Raw genomic sequence first — 19,199 nt, forward strand, 5'->3', positions numbered from 1 at the left:
GCATGAAGGCTAACACACGAGCGCTTTTCTTCCTTTTGTAACCAGTGGCTGTTGATACGAGCACTAATAAGCTAAAGGGCAGGACTGGCTGCAGCTGGCCAGCTAGCTTGGCTAATGCTTTAAAAACACAGGGAAACAAAATGAGCACGCAGGATTGTGGGGAATGCTTTCGGACAGAGTCGCTCCCTGTTTATTATTTTTAAAGGTTCAGGGGCTACAGTGACCCTTGTTACCACTGCCCTCTGGTGGCACCTCACTGACACAACACTGAATGTAAACCCATTGAGAAAAAGAGGGATTTGAAGGCATGACTGCTTTCCTTTCTCTGCTTTTAATCACCAGAAAGTAGAGAGAAGAGCCCATTTATGTACATCTACAGTCCATGTACTTGTACACTTTTATTTATTTACTGAGGGATATTTTCAGTACACAGTTGTACAGTTCTATTTTGTAGAGATTTGGTATAGTGAGCATATAGAGGAGTGGGAGAAATGTTGGAAAATAAGTGTTCAGGTTGATGAAATGAAGAAAGAGGCAATGCTAATGGCACAAATCATAATTACACCTCCCTGCTTTCTTTTCTTCAGATGAAATCTAAGTGCCTTGTTTCACTGTTAATCCTTTTGCCTTTGTCCCACATGTACCTCCTTAATCAGCCCTTCAGATAATCGTGGTTTATATCAATTGTACATCTCCAGTACAGAATCACAAAAATGAGGCAAGATCCAGCTTTAAGGTTGCATTCAGTCAGGGCGATGTGCAGACTGCTGATTTTAACCCCTAAAGGAATACTTTGACATTTATACTAAACCTAGCTGTGCCTCTTGGTTTCAGTGAGGAATGGTAACAATGCTAATGCCACGCTAAATGCCTGGATGAAAAGAAGCATTATAGCACCATTCAAAATGTCAAAGTCTTCCATGAAAATAACATGACACCTACTACCTACCAGATTTGTGTTGTGGGTTCCAACTAACACACTCAGAACCAGACTGCTCTGAGATCTGCCTGTAATCAAACTGCATTTCTCTTAGATTCTTGAAATCAAATTTTCCTGTAACAACAAGCAATATGATCCTCTGCTACTACTTCTCACCTCTTTTTACTGCATATACCCATAAACATCAGAGCATATTTTATTTTTGCAGCCCCACCAGCATAAAACATGTTTACACCATTTTATATTTGAATTAACATTCTCATGAATACATTAAATAAATTCTTGTACAGAAAGAGAAGCTGTACTCACATCTGACTAAAGTAGCATATGCTGTGTTGTTTTATGCATCATAAATACAGTCGCAATAAAGTAAATGGCACTGTTTGCAATTTCATGGTTTTCTGCATAATCTGGTCATGAAATGTGATCTGATCTATACTGAACACACCCATTAAACATACAAAGTGATGGTGGAAAAAGTAATGGATCAGGCTTCTGATGGCACTAAAGGTCAACCGGAGTCAGGTGTTAGCAAGGCTGGAGTCCAATCAATGAAACAAGAATCGAGGTGTGGGTTAGGACTGCCTTGACTTATAAAAACACTCAAAACAGTGTCAGTGTGCTGTTCACAAGCAGCATCAGCTGATGTGAACCATGCCTCACAAAGAGAGATCTCAGAAGACCCACGATCAAGAGTTGTTGATTTGCATGTAGGTCAAAGGTCAAAGTGTTTATTTGTTGTATGCACGGTTAGGAAACATGTTTCCCTGTACAATGAAATTCTTACTTTGCCATCCACATGAATGCCACACAATACAGGTGAAATATAAAGTAAATGAGCAATAACACATCTAAATAGGCAGTAAGAAGCAAATAAAAATACAACAAGAACACAATATAATGCACATAATGTAGTTGGAAAGGGTTGCAGTTTGTTGATATTTGTCTTTGGTGAAGATCAGGTCACATTTCACGACAAATTTATGCACAAAACCAGGAAGCTGCAAACAGTGCCATTACTTTTCTTTGTGATAGGACAAGACAGGTTCAAGCAACTGGGTTGAAATGCAATAAAAATTTTAATATATAAAAATATGAACAAATAGTGGATGACTTTGTATTGGGAAATCTGTGTGGAATGTAAGAAAGGGGCAGTACAAGTCATGTACAGTGGCAATATTTCACTGCTTTGTGTAAAACAGATTTAGGGGTGCAATATCATTATTGGTACTGTCGATATTTTGGATAAAATCACTTCAGAGTTTTCCTAAAGGCTAAGGTGGTGGCTTGAAATGTCTTGTTTTGTCTGACAAACAGTTCTAAAAGCCAGATAATGTACATTTATAATGATATAAAAGTGATAAAACAAGTTTTTGACATTGTCCCTAAAATATGACTTCAAAAATTCAAAACCTGTGCATCCTACTTCAGTGTTTGTTCTCTATGGTGCTGCTTGCTGCTCCTTGGTTTTCTAAAATGCACCAACCTGGAAAGCTTTTCTGCCATATTGCTTTTACCTTTCCACAGCTAAGTACAATATAATAGCTCAAAGAGAAAAATAGTTATTGGAGGTTAATCAGTCAAAGAGTAGAACTATAGTAGAGAATTTAGAAAAGTGAACTGCTAGTCACTACCTAGTTCTGTGTAATTGAGAAGGAACAGAATTCTTGTCCCTTTTCTTTTCTATCTTGTGGAGGGTTGCACTCAACAATAAAGAGTTTCTTGCTTCTGAACCTGCTCTTGGCTGCATTCTTCCTAATCTGGCTGGGGTTTGATGAATGTGTGCCTGCATGTTTTTTCTTTCTCTCTCTATCATTTTGTATGTGATTGATTCTCTTGAGTACAAATCACAGGAATACACTGATTCCCAGAGACCCTGCTGCAGGCTGCTGGAGCAGGAAGGATGCATGCATGGCTTTGATGCTCCTTTGATGATTACTCACAAGTACCCCTCACCACACAAGCACGCACAGTATTTTTACAGATGCAGATGTGCATTGGAGGGAAGGATGTGGTATGTATATATTCCAGAAACACAAACTAATTATCTGCCTGGGTTCCCTCTGTGTGGTAATGTTACTAAACATCATCCTTTCAGATCCCTGCAGAAACATCTAGCTATAATTATTCCTGGTTTCACAGCAAAGTTAAATTCACATTTCTCTCCCTCTACCTGTGGCACAACTAACTGCATAACATATTTAACTCTTGTGTGGCATTTTTATACACAGATCTATATTGCAGAAGTATAAATCATGTATTTTAGGGGTGGAGACGACCCCCTTTCATTTAACAGCAGTGCTCTTGTCAGTACTAGTTTTCCTATTTCCCCATAAATCCCACTGCTTTCGGTCACAAAGAGGTTGTCACTACCCTGTTTTGACCCTCCTGCCACTGCTCCATGTAGGTTTGTCTTGTGGGTTTCACTTTAGTGAACAGTACAAACTTATCACTTCATTTATTAACCTTCACTGATCTATAAAAAAAAAACGGACTGCAACTAATCGTTAATTTATTTATTGATTTACCTGCAGATTTTCTTTACAATAGTAAAAATCTTCAAGCGAGCTTCTTCAAATTTGTCTTATCAACAATCAAAGTCCTAAGATATTCAATTTTCAGAAGACCAGAGGAACCAAAAAATTACTCAAATCTGAGAAGCCGGAACGAGTATTTTTTCTTTGAGTTTCTTTCACATAGTACTAGTTACAGCCCTACAAAACAGCCATAATGTAAACCTCTAAAGGTTTTAGCTGCCTATATCTACTGCTGCCAAGTGGCACTTTGAGGCCCGATGTCTACACAAAGGTCTGCTTAACATTGTGTATGTCAGTCTACGTGCAAAACGTTCAAACATGTCCACTAAGGTTTTGGGATTAATTTGTATTTACTCACAGACTCGCATCTAAAACGATACCAGGACATGTATATTTCACAGTTTTCTGACCATCTGTGTAATCCTGACTCCTGTCTTTTCCAGGTGTTCGATTGGCAGGAGGAGAGACTGGGGGCAGAAGGTCAGAGTGATGAAGGCTGGAACCAGGTGAAAGAGAGAGGCAGGCTCCGGTCGGATGAGTGGGTGATTGCGACGGCCACATGTGTACGAGAGGTGGATGTGGAACCGGTTGACTATAACCTGGATATCAGTCGAGAGGTAGGCGCACATATGGGACTGATCTGTCTCATTCACTAGAAGTACACATGGCAGGGCAGCCTGCTGGTATTAGAGGCGGCCGTTCAGAGAGGAAGTCGCAGGATCAGAAGATGATTTCCTGTGTTCAGATTCATGGGGTAACATCTGCTCAGTAGAGAATAGTCAGACTGAAGTGGAAACCTGTAACCCTCAGACCCCCCCCAACTTGACTTATAAGAAGAGTATGGATATGATATGGTACATTTTCTGACTCTGCATGTAACAGTTTCTAGTTTGACAAAAAAGTGAGTTTCTTGATTTGATTTGTTTTTCTGACATTAATGCTAGATTTTCTTCAAAGGATGTAACACTGACCTGTCCAGGGTGGACCCTGCCTCTTGCCCAGTGTCAGCTGGGATTGCCTCCAGCCCCCTGTGACCCTATTCAGGAATCAGCAGTATAGATAATGGATGGATATAGCTTTAGTCCAAAGGCTCAGCTCCTGTGTATTAACAAAATACCTGAGAATTCTTTAGAGTCTTTAAGAAGGAGGTTCAACATATAACCAAGCCAGTTGCTGCATAGCTAATGGATACCTCCACTGGAATGAAGACACTGGGGAATACCAGAAACCATTAGTTATGGTGGAGCATCCAGTACATCATGTAGCCAGCGCACATCCCTCAGCTTTATGACTGACTACCTTTCTGTCCAATATGCAGCTGTCCACACCACAAAAGGTTCCCATCCCAGAACGCTACGTAGAGTCTGACCCCGAGGAGCCAGTAAGTCCAGAGGAGCTGGAGGAACGTTTCCGCCGGGCTGAGCGCATCAAGTGCCTCCTGGCCAAATCCAGGTCCAAATCTAGGTCAGCCTCTTACTGTTTTTGGTGGTTTTGTGGACAATAGCATCAGACTTGTTTTGCAGTCAGATCCTGCTGTGGTCTCCTGGAGTGGCTCTTACGCTTCGGATGGTTAGAACTGTATTTATTTTAAAAGACACTGAGTGTGAAGTAAATATTCCAGTTACCCTGAGTGCTTTTTTTGAAGAATCATTCTCAGACAGCTGGTGTGAACATTATAGCTACAGAAGGAACGCATTTTAGTTTAACAGTCCTGTGTCTTTTGTCCTTTTGACAGCGTTCAGAACATTCAGTCTAATACCTCGTTGGACTTCATTGAGCTGGACGCGGCTCTACAGCAGCAGGAGAGGCTCATGAACGTGTCCCACGCGCTGGCCTCAGAGGCCTCACGCAAAAGCAAACTGGTCGCAGGTTAGTGTGTCTGCATCTTCCTAAATATTTTGCATCCCCTTGGCTTTAACGTCAGCCATCACAGCTATGGCACATGCCTTCTCTAAGCCCTTGTATTCCAAGTTAAATAAGTGTAAACTTTACCCCAAAAGCCAGTCAGCTCTAAAACAGCCTCATCAAGAAGTAAAAAGCAGACAGAATGTCCTGAGATTACAGAGCTGTAAACCTCAACTCAGTCCTGACAGAGACACAAATACAAAAGCACCTATGCAAAACTTTAAACTGTTACAGGGGCAGCTTGTCCTTCTCAAATCTACTGGAAGCTAATTAAAATAAATATAATTCTTTTGTAAGTGAAGTATGCACTTAATCTGCATAAGCACAGCTGATGCATTTTAAAGATGCGTTGCACCTCTGATATGTCTTCATTGTGTTTTCTTCTCAGCCAAAGCTGCTGCAGATCACTAAACCATAGGAACAACCAGCGCCTCACAACAGAAGACTCGTTGTGGAGGGGATTTTTCATCTACTGCCAACTAACTGATTCACCTGTAAAAAGTTCTTATATGACTGACAACTACACAGATGTTTCTAAATGAGTTTTGATTTGTAGTATTGAAACAGAAGTTTTACTGCTTCCACTTAGATTGCACAACAGACTAACCATTTATAACACAAGCGAGTTGCTTTTATCTGCAAATTGCGTTATTTGACCGGTTGATCTGTATTTTAGATGAGTGAATAGAAGAAGAGTGAAATGAAAGTCAATGCCTCGTTCTCAGATTGGGATGAATCACTTATTTATTACAGTGTTCTGAGCCACATATATGTTTATCAACATACTTTATATTTCATGAATCGTTACACTGTCACAGTCCGGTCAGATAAACGTACTGGAATACAACATGAATCATTATAAAAACATGAAATTAGTGGAGTCATTACAGAAAATGTACAACATAATAAAAATAAACATGTTCAGTCTGACATCTGTTTTCCTGAGATGGTTGCAGCTTTTTTCAAATATATATCTCAGTTACACACACATACACCAGACCATTAGTGATGTAATAAGAAAGAAAGTCACTTTCGGCTTTTCCCGTTTAGGGGTTGCCACACTGACGACTCGCATGTTGACATTTGGCACGTGTTTTATGCCGGATGCCCTTCCTGACGCAACCTGAAGTCGAGAGCACTGCGCCTTAACCACTAGCCTACCAGGGACAGCATACCATTAGTGATGTAATACTACTTTGTTATTTGGCTTAAAAGCAATATTGTTACAAAACATTAGATACAGTATTGTCGTAATACCTAAACGACAGGCCTATATGTACATCTATATAGATAAAATACTGTACACATATACACTCATTTAGTAGTTGCATTTGGGAGTCTGTCAAGATGCTTCTCTACGTGTCTACCACCTGCTTCAATCTGATTCACTTCTGACAGCTCTGGTAAGAAAACAAACCTGAAAAGCAGGAACAACTGTGACCTGAGAAAAATGTTTTTAATGGATTTCGTACATAGACTGAGGTGTGTGGAATTGAGGCGTTATATTCACTGATTCCTCACCCAGATTTCTCCAAGTTACTGTGGCACAAGTGTCCATTTTGGCTCATCGATGGACTAATTAGATTTTTGTGGTCAAAGGTCAGTGACCTCACTTCTGTCACATTGACTGGCTGGCACTGGCTGGCGGAGTCATACGACTGCAACACGCTCATTCTAGATTTCCCTGTTTTCTAGTTGACATAGAGCTAATGAAGTATTTGCAAACCCCAGCCTGAAGCCTGGATAAAGAGGCTCAGAGAATTCAGTGTGGTATGTATGCAGGTGGGTCATGGCGTTTGATGATACAGCATAGAAGGACAGAGTGCCAGCTGACCAGTCTAAAAATATTCCAGCCCTTTTAGAACTGAAGTAGGGAGCAGATATGTCTGCATCGCTCTTATTATACCACGCAGTGTATTTGCCATGACAGTAGCGCAGACTCCAGGACTGATCATTATAGCCAAGGACGCATTCGTTACCTTCTGCTTTTCTCCTGATTCCTTTGTAAGCCACTCCTATACCTGTCCATTGCCCAGTCCATTCTGCTTCCCAGTAATGACGACCAGACAGACCCTCCTGGCAAAGCACTTGCCCCCAGTCTGTAAATCTCTCTGGGCTGTCAGGATATGGCAGAGCTGTTTCCATCCGAGTCATGTTTTTGTTGTCACCAAAAATAGATAGGTGTGAATGGGCTGTATTTGCATCCAAAGTGAGCTTGCATGCATCTGTTGAAAGCAGAAATAACACACAGTACATAGTTATGTCGTTCAGTACCTTAAAAACAAAGCAGTGTCTCATAGACATTTTCAGTATTATTTAAACCAAGTAGTCATCGATTAACAACTTGTCTGCCTGTGTCAAGCGAGTGATTTGTTTGCATAAACCAACATTTTTGTAAATGTTAAAGGACACTTACATTTCTTAAGAGCCGATTTTAGGTAGCACTCTGCATTGGCGTTGAAACTAGGAAGAGCCAAAAACTGGTTATTTGGTATTTAATCATGCCTTATGATAAATTTGTTGAAAGACAAAAAATAAAGTAAAAGAATAAGACAGCTCATGTCACATAATCAAAATTTTACCTGATCGTGAGGTGTTTAACATCTTTTTGTACAGCAGACAGCAGCTCCACCCCTTGTTTACCAGGGTGATTATAACTCAGATCAAGTTCCTTTAAATGGCAGGGATTGGACCTTAGAGCATCAGCCAAAAACCTACAACCAATTTCTGTGATCCCACAGAATGGCAGCCTGAAATTGAGGAATAAGAGGAAACTGAACTTGAAAACTTTGAATAAATAAGTTCAATATTTTATTAATTGATTGTACTGTAGACTGGAATTTGCCATGTGCTTTAATTCAGTTAAAAGTGGTTCCCAATCCTCAGGTCAGAAGATAAATCTGAGAGCTTGTGAGATGGCTAACAAGCTAGAAAACAGCTTTTGCGAGGTTTATTCCTTCTGACTGTTCTTCCAGCTTTAGTACAGAAATACAGAGGGTTGCATGCAGACCTTGCTTTGCTTTAAAAGGCTGCAAAACAAGAAGTTTGGGAACTACTGTCCTCAGTTGAAACATATCAAAATGAGACTACTTAGAGCTTATGATGGTAAAGGCAGTCTGAATGATGTTTCTATTGTCAGCGCTTTGTTTGTTAGCAATAATCTGTTTCAGCAGCTCTTCACAGACCTTAGTTTTTCCAGTTGACATGTTGGTCTTGCCAGTCCATAAGACAGCAGCTCTACTCCTGAGTCTTGCAGATCATTGTCACTCAAGTCGAGTTCTTTCAGACATGGAGTGCCTGAACTGAGAATTTGTGCTAGCGCTTCACAGCAGTTCCCTGTGAGGTTGCATTCTTTAAGCCTAAAAAAAAAAGAAACAAACTGTTTTAACAGATTGATGTACTGGTTTAATCCACTGAAGTTAGTTTTGAGGCAACGCTGTATTTACCATAGATAAATGAGACAGCTGACCACTGACGACTACGCTATATTTTATATTGTGCTTCACTGGTTTAGAATTTCACAGCACTTCTGCAGCACTGCTTTCCAGCACAAAATCTAATGGTGAAGACCCACTGAAAGGGAATAATTCACACGTCCCCACATCTGCCACTTCTGGCCCGTCGTTATGGTCATGGCAGCACAGGGCAACAGAGTGACAAGTTACAGCATTCTTATATTTAACAGAAAATGTGTATATGCTAGCCTCTTAGCATGTCTTTGCCAGGTCTGTGTACTTAATTCATCACTTTATCTGACAGTTTCTACAACTTTGCTCAAAGCTGCATTTATCATCTCTTTGTCAGTGTAATCTAGAAGGCAAAGGTCATACGAGGGAGACTACAACTAATATTTTCTCATTCACAGATATTTTACGATTCACCCGTATCCAAACAAGCTCCTTTGTCAGTTTTCACTGCGTCACTTCCATACAAATTTCACCTTCATTTGCAAAAGATAAGCTCTGACCCCTCCCCTCTGGTCGCTTTACAAGCCCTTTTCGCATCGCCTGGTTTCCCACAATGCCTTATGAAGCGATTTGTTCATGCCTCAGAAAATGAACGGGGTGAATTTCGCTTAGCGCCACACCGTGCTCAGTGGGTCTTCACCATAAGGAGCTACAGCTCACAGACAGTCAAACTGTAGTGGCAAATAATGGAGTAAAAGAAAGTTGCAAGATGAAGTATAGATATTTCAATCTGCCACCCACAGCAGTTTAATAATAAATCTGAAACTACACAATAAGATTTATAACTAACTAGATTTTAGCTCTAGGCAGTCCAATGCAGAAGATAATGTTCTTCTATACTCACAAAACCACTCTGGATTCTTTGATCACTGGCAGTAGCCTCAGAAGACCCTCCTCTGATCTTGAATATTTCCTTAGGTCAAACTCATCCATATCTTCCTTAGAGGTCAGCAACACAAAGACCAGAGCAGACCACTGTGAAGGGGACAGTTTGGTCTCTGACAAGCTACCAGAGCTCAGGTAGTTTTGGATTTCCTCCACAAGAGACTGATCATTCAGCTCACTGAGGCAGTGGAAGAGGTTGATGGATCTCCCTGTGGAGTGATTCTCATGGATTTTCTCCTTGATGTACTTGACAATCTCCTCATTTCTTGGTGAACTGCTTCCCACTGTGGTCAGAACGCTCCTCAGCAAAGTCTGATTGGGTGTCTGTGAGAGGCCAAGAAGGAAACGAAGAAAGAGATCTAGCTGCCCATTGTTACTCTGCAAGGCTTTATCCACTGCACTCTTGAGGAGGCTGGTTATGTCACTGGCAGCCTGCTTTACAGCGGTGGTTTCTTGTTGTTCTAGCAAGTTCTGACTGAAACGGGTGAATGTGTGAAAGACGTACATTGCAGCAAAAAACTCCTGGATGCTCAAATGCACAAAGCAATAGACCTTTTCCAAATGAAATCCAAACTCATTCTCTGAAATCTCTGTGAATATTCCTGAATCTTTTGCAGCATCACTGACATTGATATTGTACTCATTTAATTCAGACTCATAGAAGATCATGTTGCCTTTCATCAGATGCTCAAAGGCCAGTTTTCCCAGCTTCAAGATCATCTCTTCATCAGTTTTGACTTGGGCCTGTGTTTGGGATGCTTCTTCTTCTTCTTGTGAATACTTCCGAGTTCTAATCACTGAGTTGTATACCAGAAAATGTGTGTACATTTGTGTCAGAGTCTTGGGCATTTCTCTTCTGTCCCCATCCTCCTCTGTTCTCTTTCTTTCTGTTTCTTCTAAAATTCTTTGCAAAACAGTGGCAGATATCCAGCTGAAGACCGGTATGTGACACATGATATGGAGGCTCCTTGTTGACTTAACATGTGAGATTACTCTACTGGCCATGTTTTGATCAGAGATTTTCTTCCGGAAGTACTCTTCCTTCTGGGGGTCATTGAACCCTTGTATCTCTGTCACACGATGAACAAGATCAGCTGGAATGCGATCTGCAGCTGCAGGCCTGGACGTAATCCAGATGTGTGCAGAAGGAAGCAGGTTCCCCTTGATGAGATTCGTCAGTAGTACATCCACTGAAGTTGGCTGTGAGACACTGCAGCAGGGCTCATTGTGGATAAAGTCCAGGGGAAGCCGGCACTCATCCAACCCATCAAATATCAGCACAAGCTTGTATTTGCCAAAATTTGAAATTCCTGCTTCTTTAGCCTCTTCAAGAAAATGATGAAGAAGCTCTGTCAGTGTGTAGTCTCTCTTCATCAAATTCAGCTCCCGAAATGGAAGATTAATTAGGAGTTGGATATCCTGGTTAACTCGTCCTTCAGCCCAATCCAAATTAAACTTCTGGACACAGACTGTTTTTCCAATGCCAGAAATTCCTTCAGTCAGTACCGTTCTGATGAATCCATGTTGCCCAGGTAGGGGCTTATAGATATCTTCACACTTGATTGGCTTAACTTCTGTTGGTCGTCTCCTGGTGGCAGCCTCAATTTGCCTGACTTCATGTTCAGTATTAACAGTTCCACTGCCTCCTTCGATGATGTAGAGCTCGGTGTACACCTTGTTGAGAAGTGTCTGGTTCCCATGTTGTGCTACTCCCTCGAAAATGTATTCAAACCTTTTCAATTTCTGTCTGAGTTTGCGCTGGCAGACATCAAGCTCCCCATAAATGTCTAGTTGAACATAGAAAAAAACCACAAACATAAGACATAAGGTGTGTTTGTGTTGTGGGGAACACAAGAAATACATTGTTTTTTACAATTTGAAATAAAACTGACAGCTTCAAAAATATGACAGTAAGCTGTATTTTGACTGTACTTGTTGGTACTTACGTTTCTCCAGTTCGTCAGCAAGATCTTTACGGCCCATTTCCTTTAAAACATGTAGGGTGATCTTCAGAGCCCCTTCACTGGCACTGTTGTCTTGCTGCCTGCCTTCAGTAATCAAACCACCTTGCTCCTGCATTTCACTCTCAGAAGATTGTGAGGTGTGGAGATGTGGGAAGAGCATCCTTTTAAACCTTTGGAGCTCACGCCTTAAAATGTCCATGCCACAGTTTTCCACCAACTGTAATGAGAAAGTAGAATGAGTAAAGCTTTCATGCTGTAGGTTCACTAACTTAGACTATAAATAAATAAATGAATTAAGCTAAAAAAAAAACCTATAAACAAGTAGCATTACAATACTGTTATTTTATGCCTGTGGTGATGCCATCAGTACAAAGATTATGGATATAACCCACCTCAAAAATGATATTTCCATCCATCTCCTTTGATTCTGAACAGTCAAATTGGTCTCTTGAGATAAATAGAGAATAATGTTATTTTAAGATTAATCAAATCCTTGCACCTCTCCTCTCCCTGCACTTGTATGTGACCATAGCATGTTGTCTGACTAAGTCTGACTTCTTCCTACTCCATTCAAGCATGTACTAGGTATAAGTAAATTGATATTGGATTATGTGTAAAATTATGTGTGTTGTCATATCAACTGTTTTTACATGCTTGAAAGAATAAATCAAATCAAATAGCATGTCTAACTTTGTGTCCTCTCTCCTGTAGTGTCCTCTCTCTCTGTCCCTGTACCTTTCTCTGGCTTCAGAGCCGTACATTTCTGATGAGCAGTCACCAGGGTTTGTTTGCTTGTTGTTACTTGCTGCTTTTCTTTTATTGCTCCTCTATCCACTCACCCCAACCTGTCAAGGCAGACAGCTGCCCACCAAGACCTGGGGTTTATATTGTGGTCTAGACACAGTGTTTTAAAGCATTTACACAGTATCATCATGAAGATCAATTCAGGTTGCCAGGTGGACAGTCATGTTCTAGACACACAGGAAAATTAAATGCCCACAATTTGGACCAAAGGATCTAAATACTTTTACAAGTTTTTGATATTGTCATTTACTTTGACATTATGGCTTATTAGGTGTAGATTGATGAGCAAAAAAGTCAATTTAAAATTAAACTGTGTGCAAATAGTGAATGGATCTGAATACTCTATGAACCCACAGTACATTTATAAAGGAAACACATACATTATTAAGTGAAAAAAAGACCCTGAATAGGCTATATGTACCTTGCAGGATTTTCCTTAGTGAAGTCATGACGATTATCCATGGATGCATCACTTTTCATTGACACGCTGGATGATGCAGGAAATGGTGACATGTCAGGAAAGTTTTCAGTCTCTTCTGCAGCATGCATTTTGGAGGGAACATCTATTTTGTTTTTTAAAAAGACAAGTTATATTTTGTTCAATTGTTAAAATAAATACTCAATTTCGACTAGGTCTTGCTCAGAAAGAAAAGAAAAGATAACACAGCAACTATAATAATGCATTAGTAATTTATGGGGTAAATTCCTCCCATAAGTAGTCACAAATCAAATCTGGCGGTTTACAAATACATTCAAGACTAGAAGTGTCTAAAAAATATAACCTTTACCAAAAAGATACAACATTCTCTCCTCTTCAAAATAAAAATATCTTATCATGACATCCTTTAATAGAAGAACAAAACTACATACAACGTACCGTCCAGGTTTTTTACTTCTGAGTGTGTAAAACAGTCAATCTGTGTTCACTATTACATCAGCCCATGCAGATGCACCAAACCTAAAGGTTTATTCAGCTTTTAGTACTTTCACCTTATAGTGTTGGAAATACAAGCAGTGTGCCAACTATGGTCTCCCCTACTTCTCTGAATCCAATTTAAATGAGTTTTAAGATACTTAGAACACTATCGGCGTGTTCTATTAATTTATTTCGGCAAATGCAAAAACACGTTTTACCCGCTTTGTCTTCACCATAGGCGTGTTTTCCTCCTTTTGGGGCAGAAACTCTTGGTACTTTGGTCCTTTCTTCTGCGGTGAAGTTCGCCGTTTGGTCCATTCTTCTGCGGTGAAGTTCGCCGTTTCTTCTAAAGTAGGTTGTGTGTCGGAATCAGTTTCCGCATCGAGATGTGCTTCCTGTGAACCTGGGATGGTTTACAAGAAAACCTAGCGAGCTAGAGAATGAACGAGGAGAGAGACAACGTCAGTGAATCAGAGTAAAAACGATTGTTTCACTGTGGTTATACGTTGTAAAGTACGAATAAACACAGACACACCTCTGCACAATACTGTGGGGAGGATTTTGTGTGAATACAACCATAATGCACGCTTCTGTGTTCTGCTGTGCACCTTGTGTGTGCGTGTGAAGCCCTACCCTCACATCCAGACCTGAAACTTGGAGGCATGTCGTAGGCCACGACTAACACTTAAAATATATCAAACTAAATCAGGTAACAACCTGTTTCCTTGTCAGACTGACCACGAAGCACACGCACCGTCAGGTCTCTGTGATGGAAAGTAACTACAGTAAGTACATTTACTCAAGTACAAGTTTGAGGTATCTGTTCTTGAGTATTTTCATTTTCTGTTACTTCATACTTTGACTTCGCTACATTTTAGAGGTAAACACTACTTTTTACTCCACTACATTTATTTTATAACTAGTTACTAGTTACTTTTCAGAACCAGTATAAGACCTCAGTGATCTATGATGGAAAATTCACAAACTACCCAGCAGATATTCAAATTAAATGCATGTAATTTCATCAAAACTAGTTCCCAATTTACCAGCTGCAACATTAAATGTTAAGTACACAATAATGCATCAGTATTAGTACTACAATAGGTCAAAGTGTTTGTCAATAATGATATACGGGAATGTGTGTAATGAGTACTTTTACTTTTCATACCTTATGTTTTGATGCCAATACTTTCGTACATTTACTTAGGTACAATTTTGAATGTAGAACTTTGACTTGTAACGAGTATTTTTACATTGTTGTGCTACTTTTACTTAAGTAAAAGACGTGAGTACGTCTTACACCATGGAGGCCTCTAGTACAGGTGTTGTGAGCTAAAATGTACCCCCCATGGCCTTACATTCATCAGAGCCTACTTTTAAGTAGTGATGACGTAGGTACCATAGGACCATACATCAAACGGGGTTGACCCCTGTATTTTCAGCCAGTGGTACTGAAATATGGCGAGGCATCGAGCTCAGCAGGTGCATGTCAACACGTCCAGCACAGCAATGTACTACAAAGCATTTTAGATTTTTACCAAACTTCTATTACAAGGATTTCCTGGGCAGTTTGCTGTACATTCTCCCAGGTGGACACAACGCATGAGGCACAAATCAAACTGTTCCCTCTTTAGACCTTGTTTTGAAAAGCGCAACTGACTAAACAGGTTTTTCTTGCACTTATCAGTGTCGGTGCAGACTTCAGACACTAAACATTTGAGTAAATCCAAACATGACAAATAAGACCTCCTTTTATTGGTTTTCAAACAAAAAATTGTACATTTCACAACATGTATACCAATCATGCTGAATGGCTTTATCCAACACAATCTGTGTCAAATGCAGCGACTGTTAAAAAATTCAAAATAAAAACATTTGCTACTGTAACATGATGCGACACCGCTCAAATCAAAACGCTGACATTTTAACTCGCAGGCTTAATTCATTAACATGCACACCTAAAGATGAGTGCTTGTGTACAGAGATGTGCACGTGGAGCTTTCCTCCGCTATAAAGGAGTATTGTATTATCCTTATGATCACAAAGAATCATACTGAGTGACAAGAGCTCACTTTATTTACAATTGACAATGTCTATATCCATCCAGACTTCATCAGTGTCAGTCAGAGCTTTGTAAACGCGATTTCTTGTCATGGAGTGTGATCCTCCTTTCTGCCCATTAGTTAACGCTTGTGTAGAGAATCAATCTCTACACTGTAAAAAGGGCAAAACTAATAGCTGATCACCTGCAGTAAATGTTAAAATGTACAAATCAGAGATAAAATAACTAAACACCCCCCGGGCCTACGCTGACTTCACAAAGGCCATTTTGTAGCCGTGTTTCCCTTCTTCATTCCCACTGACTGAGCTGGGCTTGGCCTGGTCTGAGGTCTGTTGCTTTGGGCTGGGATCGCAGCCTTTGTCCTGGTCTTCTGTGGGCTCTTTTTCACTGGTGGACTTCTCTGGCTCAGTTGCTTTGGTTTGACTGTCCACTGCTAGGGAGGGAAACTCTGGCTGTGGCTCAGGCTGTGGCAAAGAGAACAAAAAGCAACATCCCTGTTACTGTCTAGTACCATATGAACACTGCTGACCTCACAGGTCATCTAGAAGTGTTCCACCATTCTACACCTGAAACTACATATACTGTGTGCACAACACACACATTACCTGCCCCAACAATGACTCATCATTGATCGCAACTGCCTTTGCCAAAACCACGTTCTTTATCTCGATATTTTATAGATGTACTAACTATCTCTGATGGGACAAAACCCCTAGTTCAGACATATTTAATCTTCTCTATATGCCCTCTCCTCTGGCTCTGGATGACCGCTCACCTCATTGAAGCCCAGGCCACAGTGTCTCCGGTTCCGGCCTGACAGCTTCCCGTCCATGCTCTGGTGGTACTGTATCTCCAGCTGCTCATTGATCTTCTCATCTTCCTGCCCTGCAAAAGAGACACCAGTCACAGCAGGCACACCCAGCCACACAGACCTATCCATCCATGGATAGGTCTGTGCAGGGGTTGTGTAATGCGCAAGCCAGCTTAACTGCATTGGGCATAAAGGTGTGGCAGCACGGATAACTGGGGTGGGACAGTAGTTTGTAAAAGTCTTAGATCTGGTGAATGAATACAGCATTTTACAGATAGAAATAATGAAACTTACCACTGCGGAAGTGGGATGTCGACTTGTGGTCTCCAATGACAAGACGTCCAGTGTGTTCTTTCTGGAAAACAGAAAAAAAAATCTTATTTTTTATCAGTTGTCACTAGGGATGAGTCGTGTACGCGAGTCCACGTGTACACGCTGGCCATACCATAACTGTTTAGGCAATGTCTGACTTGCCTAAACGTTTGCTTAGTATCTTATTACAAGAAATTTTCATTATAAGACACTTTTCTCATTTTTATGATATGTTCATGTTAAAATGTGATTTTGCTCGTTATTACGACATACTGTATTTTCTTGTAATAACGTGAGCCCTGCACAGCTTGGAGTTGAGCAGTATGCTCATTCAGCTCAGCAGCCTCTCTCTCTCATCAACTACTCCCATTTCAACTTTCTGCAACATGACCAGCTTTGCACCTAGGAGATCCAGTTGGTTCTTGAGAACCACAAATCAGACACTTAAACCATCCATCCATTTTCCTCCGCTTATCCAGAACCGGGTCGCGGGGGCAGCAGTTTAAGCAAAGATGCCCAGACTTCCCTCTCCCTAGACACTTCCTCTAGCTCCTCCAGGGGGATGCCGAGGCGTTCCCAGGCCAGCCGAGAGACATAGTCCCTCCAGCGTGTCCTGGGTCTTCCCCGGGGCCTCCTCCCGGTGGGACATGCCCGGAACACCTCCCTAGGAAGTCCCCTAGGGGGCATCCGAAACAGATGCCCGAGCCACCTCAGCTGGCTTGTCTAGATGTGGAGAAGCAGCAGTTCTACTCAGAGATAGGGTGACCCGGGAGGAGCTCAAAGGGTGCGCCTGGCCACCCTGCAGAGGAAGCTCATTTTGGCCGCCTGTATCCGGGATCTTGCCATTTCATGACCCAAAGCTTATGACCATAGGTGAGAGTCGGAACGTAATTGACCAGTAAATCAAGAGCTTCGCCTTACAGCTCAGCTCCTTCTTCACCACAACGGACCGGTACATCGACCGCATTACTGCAGAAGCGAAGCTGCACCGATCCGCCTGTCAATCTCCCGTTCCATCCTTCCCTCACTCATGAACAAAGACCCCAAGATACTTGAACTCCTCCACTTGAGGCAGGAACTCTCCACCACTTAAACCCTCACACAATAATTAGCCCACAAAATAACACACAAATATAGCCCTGCACATGTCCCGATTATGTTTCAGGCATCACTGTCCACAGGTCAAGTCAGTGTGGCTGCTGTTACTCACAACAAGCTGCACAGGGCTAACGTTAGGGAGCAGTAATGCTATGATCCACTTCTGGGGGTATGTGATATCATGATAACTAGCTCCTTAGGCCATACCTTTGATACTACATTCTCATGAGTACTCATTTAGAAAAATCTGTAAATGTTCCCACCTCTAGTTGTCACCACTTCTCCAGTGGTTATAGTGTGACAGTGACCAGATAAACAAAGCTTTTATCTTTTTGCTATGGACTAAGACTCCTGAATAAGTGAAATGACAGTAATCTATATATAATACAAGAAACAAACCTTGCCAGCACCCATCAATCGTAAAAACTTTTGTTTCCTCTCATCACTTCCCAGGTCAGCTGATGCCCACTGAGTAGACCCATCCTGGTGAAGCAAAACATTGGCATAATGAGGACTCACATGCATAACAAGCGTAGAATTCCATCAGAAATATAAAACCCATGTCATCATATTATTTACACAAAGAATTTTTTACAACCTAGTAGAGGCTGTTTCTCACCAACAGGGCTAGATGTCCCTTTTGACTCTGATGACAATCTAGGATCAGTGGATCATTCATTCTGTTGAAGGCATGTTTGATGTTTGTTTTCTGAATTATCTGGTGTCAGGATAGTGTCTAAGTAAGTCTACTGTGAGATCAGAAGTTAGCACTAGGGAATGAATACCCTTAAACGCTCACAAAGTATCAGTTATTATTGCAAAAATGATCTCATACATATCTTCATATGTAGAGTGGGTACGGAAAGTATTCAGACCCCCTTACATTTTTCACTCTTTGTTATATTGCAGCCATATGCTAAAATCATTTGTTCATTTTTTTTTCCTCATTAATGTACACACAGCACCCCATATTGACAGAAAAACGCAGAATTTGACATTTTTGCAGATTTATTAAAAAAGAAAAACTGAAATATCACATGCTCATAAGTATTCAGACCCTTTGCTCAGTATTTAGTAGAAGCACCCTTTTGAGCAATACAGCCATGAGTCTTTTTGGGAATAATGCAACAAGTTTTTCACACCTGCATTTGGGGATCCTCTGCCATTTCTCCTTCCAGATCCTCTCCAGTTCTGTCAGGTTTTTTTGATTGATTTTATTCTTTCAAGCATGTAAAGACAGTCGATATGTCAACACACATAATTTCACACATATCCACAAATGCTAATCCATTATCAATATGCTTATACCTAGTACAGTGCCTTGCGAAAGTATTCGGCCCCCTTGAACTTTGCGACCTTTTGCCACATTTCAGGCTTCAAACATAAAGATATAAAACTGTAATTTTTTGTGAAGAATCAACAACAAGTGGGACACAATCATGAAGTGGAACGAAATTTATTGGATATTTCAAACTTTTTTAACAAATAAAAAACTGAA

At 40.9% G+C, this 19,199-nt stretch overlaps 3 protein-coding genes across 5 annotated transcripts in view; 1 reads left to right on the top strand and 2 right to left on the bottom strand.

The window, feature by feature from the left end:
* Positions 1-6,411, top strand: part of LOC109956341 (pleckstrin homology domain-containing family A member 7-like) — a 108,926-nt gene extending 102,515 nt beyond the window's left edge. Inside the window, exons 27-30 of the mRNA XM_020593361.1 lie at positions 3,921-4,094; positions 4,796-4,941; positions 5,213-5,346; positions 5,771-6,411. Coding sequence (XP_020449017.1) covers positions 3,921-4,094; positions 4,796-4,941; positions 5,213-5,346; positions 5,771-5,793 — 477 coding nt within the window. The 3' untranslated portion in view covers positions 5,794-6,411. The remainder of the gene's footprint in view (positions 1-3,920; positions 4,095-4,795; positions 4,942-5,212; positions 5,347-5,770) is intronic.
* Positions 6,412-6,487: 76 nt separating this feature from the next.
* Positions 6,488-14,130, bottom strand: LOC109956330 (protein NLRC3-like). Of its 2 annotated transcripts, none has more exons than XM_020593337.1 (10): positions 14,052-14,130; positions 13,637-13,851; positions 12,924-13,065; positions 12,091-12,145; positions 11,681-11,915; positions 9,694-11,521; positions 8,568-8,741; positions 7,965-8,132; positions 7,799-7,845; positions 6,488-7,607 (listed from the first exon to the last, which is right to left on the bottom strand). In XM_020593337.1, the coding sequence occupies exons 2-10, from the start codon at positions 13,734-13,736 to the stop codon at positions 7,057-7,059; spliced, it is 3,300 nt and encodes a 1,099-aa protein (XP_020448993.1). In that variant the 5' UTR covers positions 13,737-13,851; positions 14,052-14,130; the 3' UTR covers positions 6,488-7,056. The 2 variants fall into 2 exon arrangements, with proteins under 2 accessions (XP_020448993.1, XP_020448992.1); XM_020593336.1 differs by having other exon boundaries at positions 13,954-14,130.
* A 1,021-nt stretch (positions 14,131-15,151) lies between these two features.
* Positions 15,152-19,199, bottom strand: part of cunh11orf58 (chromosome unknown C11orf58 homolog) — a 10,990-nt gene continuing 6,942 nt past the window's right edge. Inside the window, exons 2-6 of one of the 2 annotated variants that reach the window (XM_020593470.1) lie at positions 18,321-18,381; positions 18,101-18,184; positions 16,586-16,646; positions 16,256-16,365; positions 15,152-15,944 (exon numbers count right to left, since the gene is read on the bottom strand). In XM_020593470.1, coding sequence (XP_020449126.1) covers positions 15,723-15,944; positions 16,256-16,365; positions 16,586-16,646; positions 18,101-18,184; positions 18,321-18,380 — 537 coding nt within the window. In that variant the 5' untranslated portion in view covers position 18,381 and the 3' untranslated portion in view covers positions 15,152-15,722. The remainder of the gene's footprint in view (positions 15,945-16,255; positions 16,366-16,585; positions 16,647-18,100; positions 18,185-18,320; positions 18,382-19,199) is intronic. The other variant, XM_020593469.1, reaches the window with a different exon arrangement.

The sequence above is a fragment of the Monopterus albus genome, unplaced genomic scaffold, assembly GCF_001952655.1.
Source record: "Monopterus albus unplaced genomic scaffold, M_albus_1.0 scaffold19.1, whole genome shotgun sequence".
Taxonomy (NCBI): domain Eukaryota; kingdom Metazoa; phylum Chordata; class Actinopteri; order Synbranchiformes; family Synbranchidae; genus Monopterus; species Monopterus albus.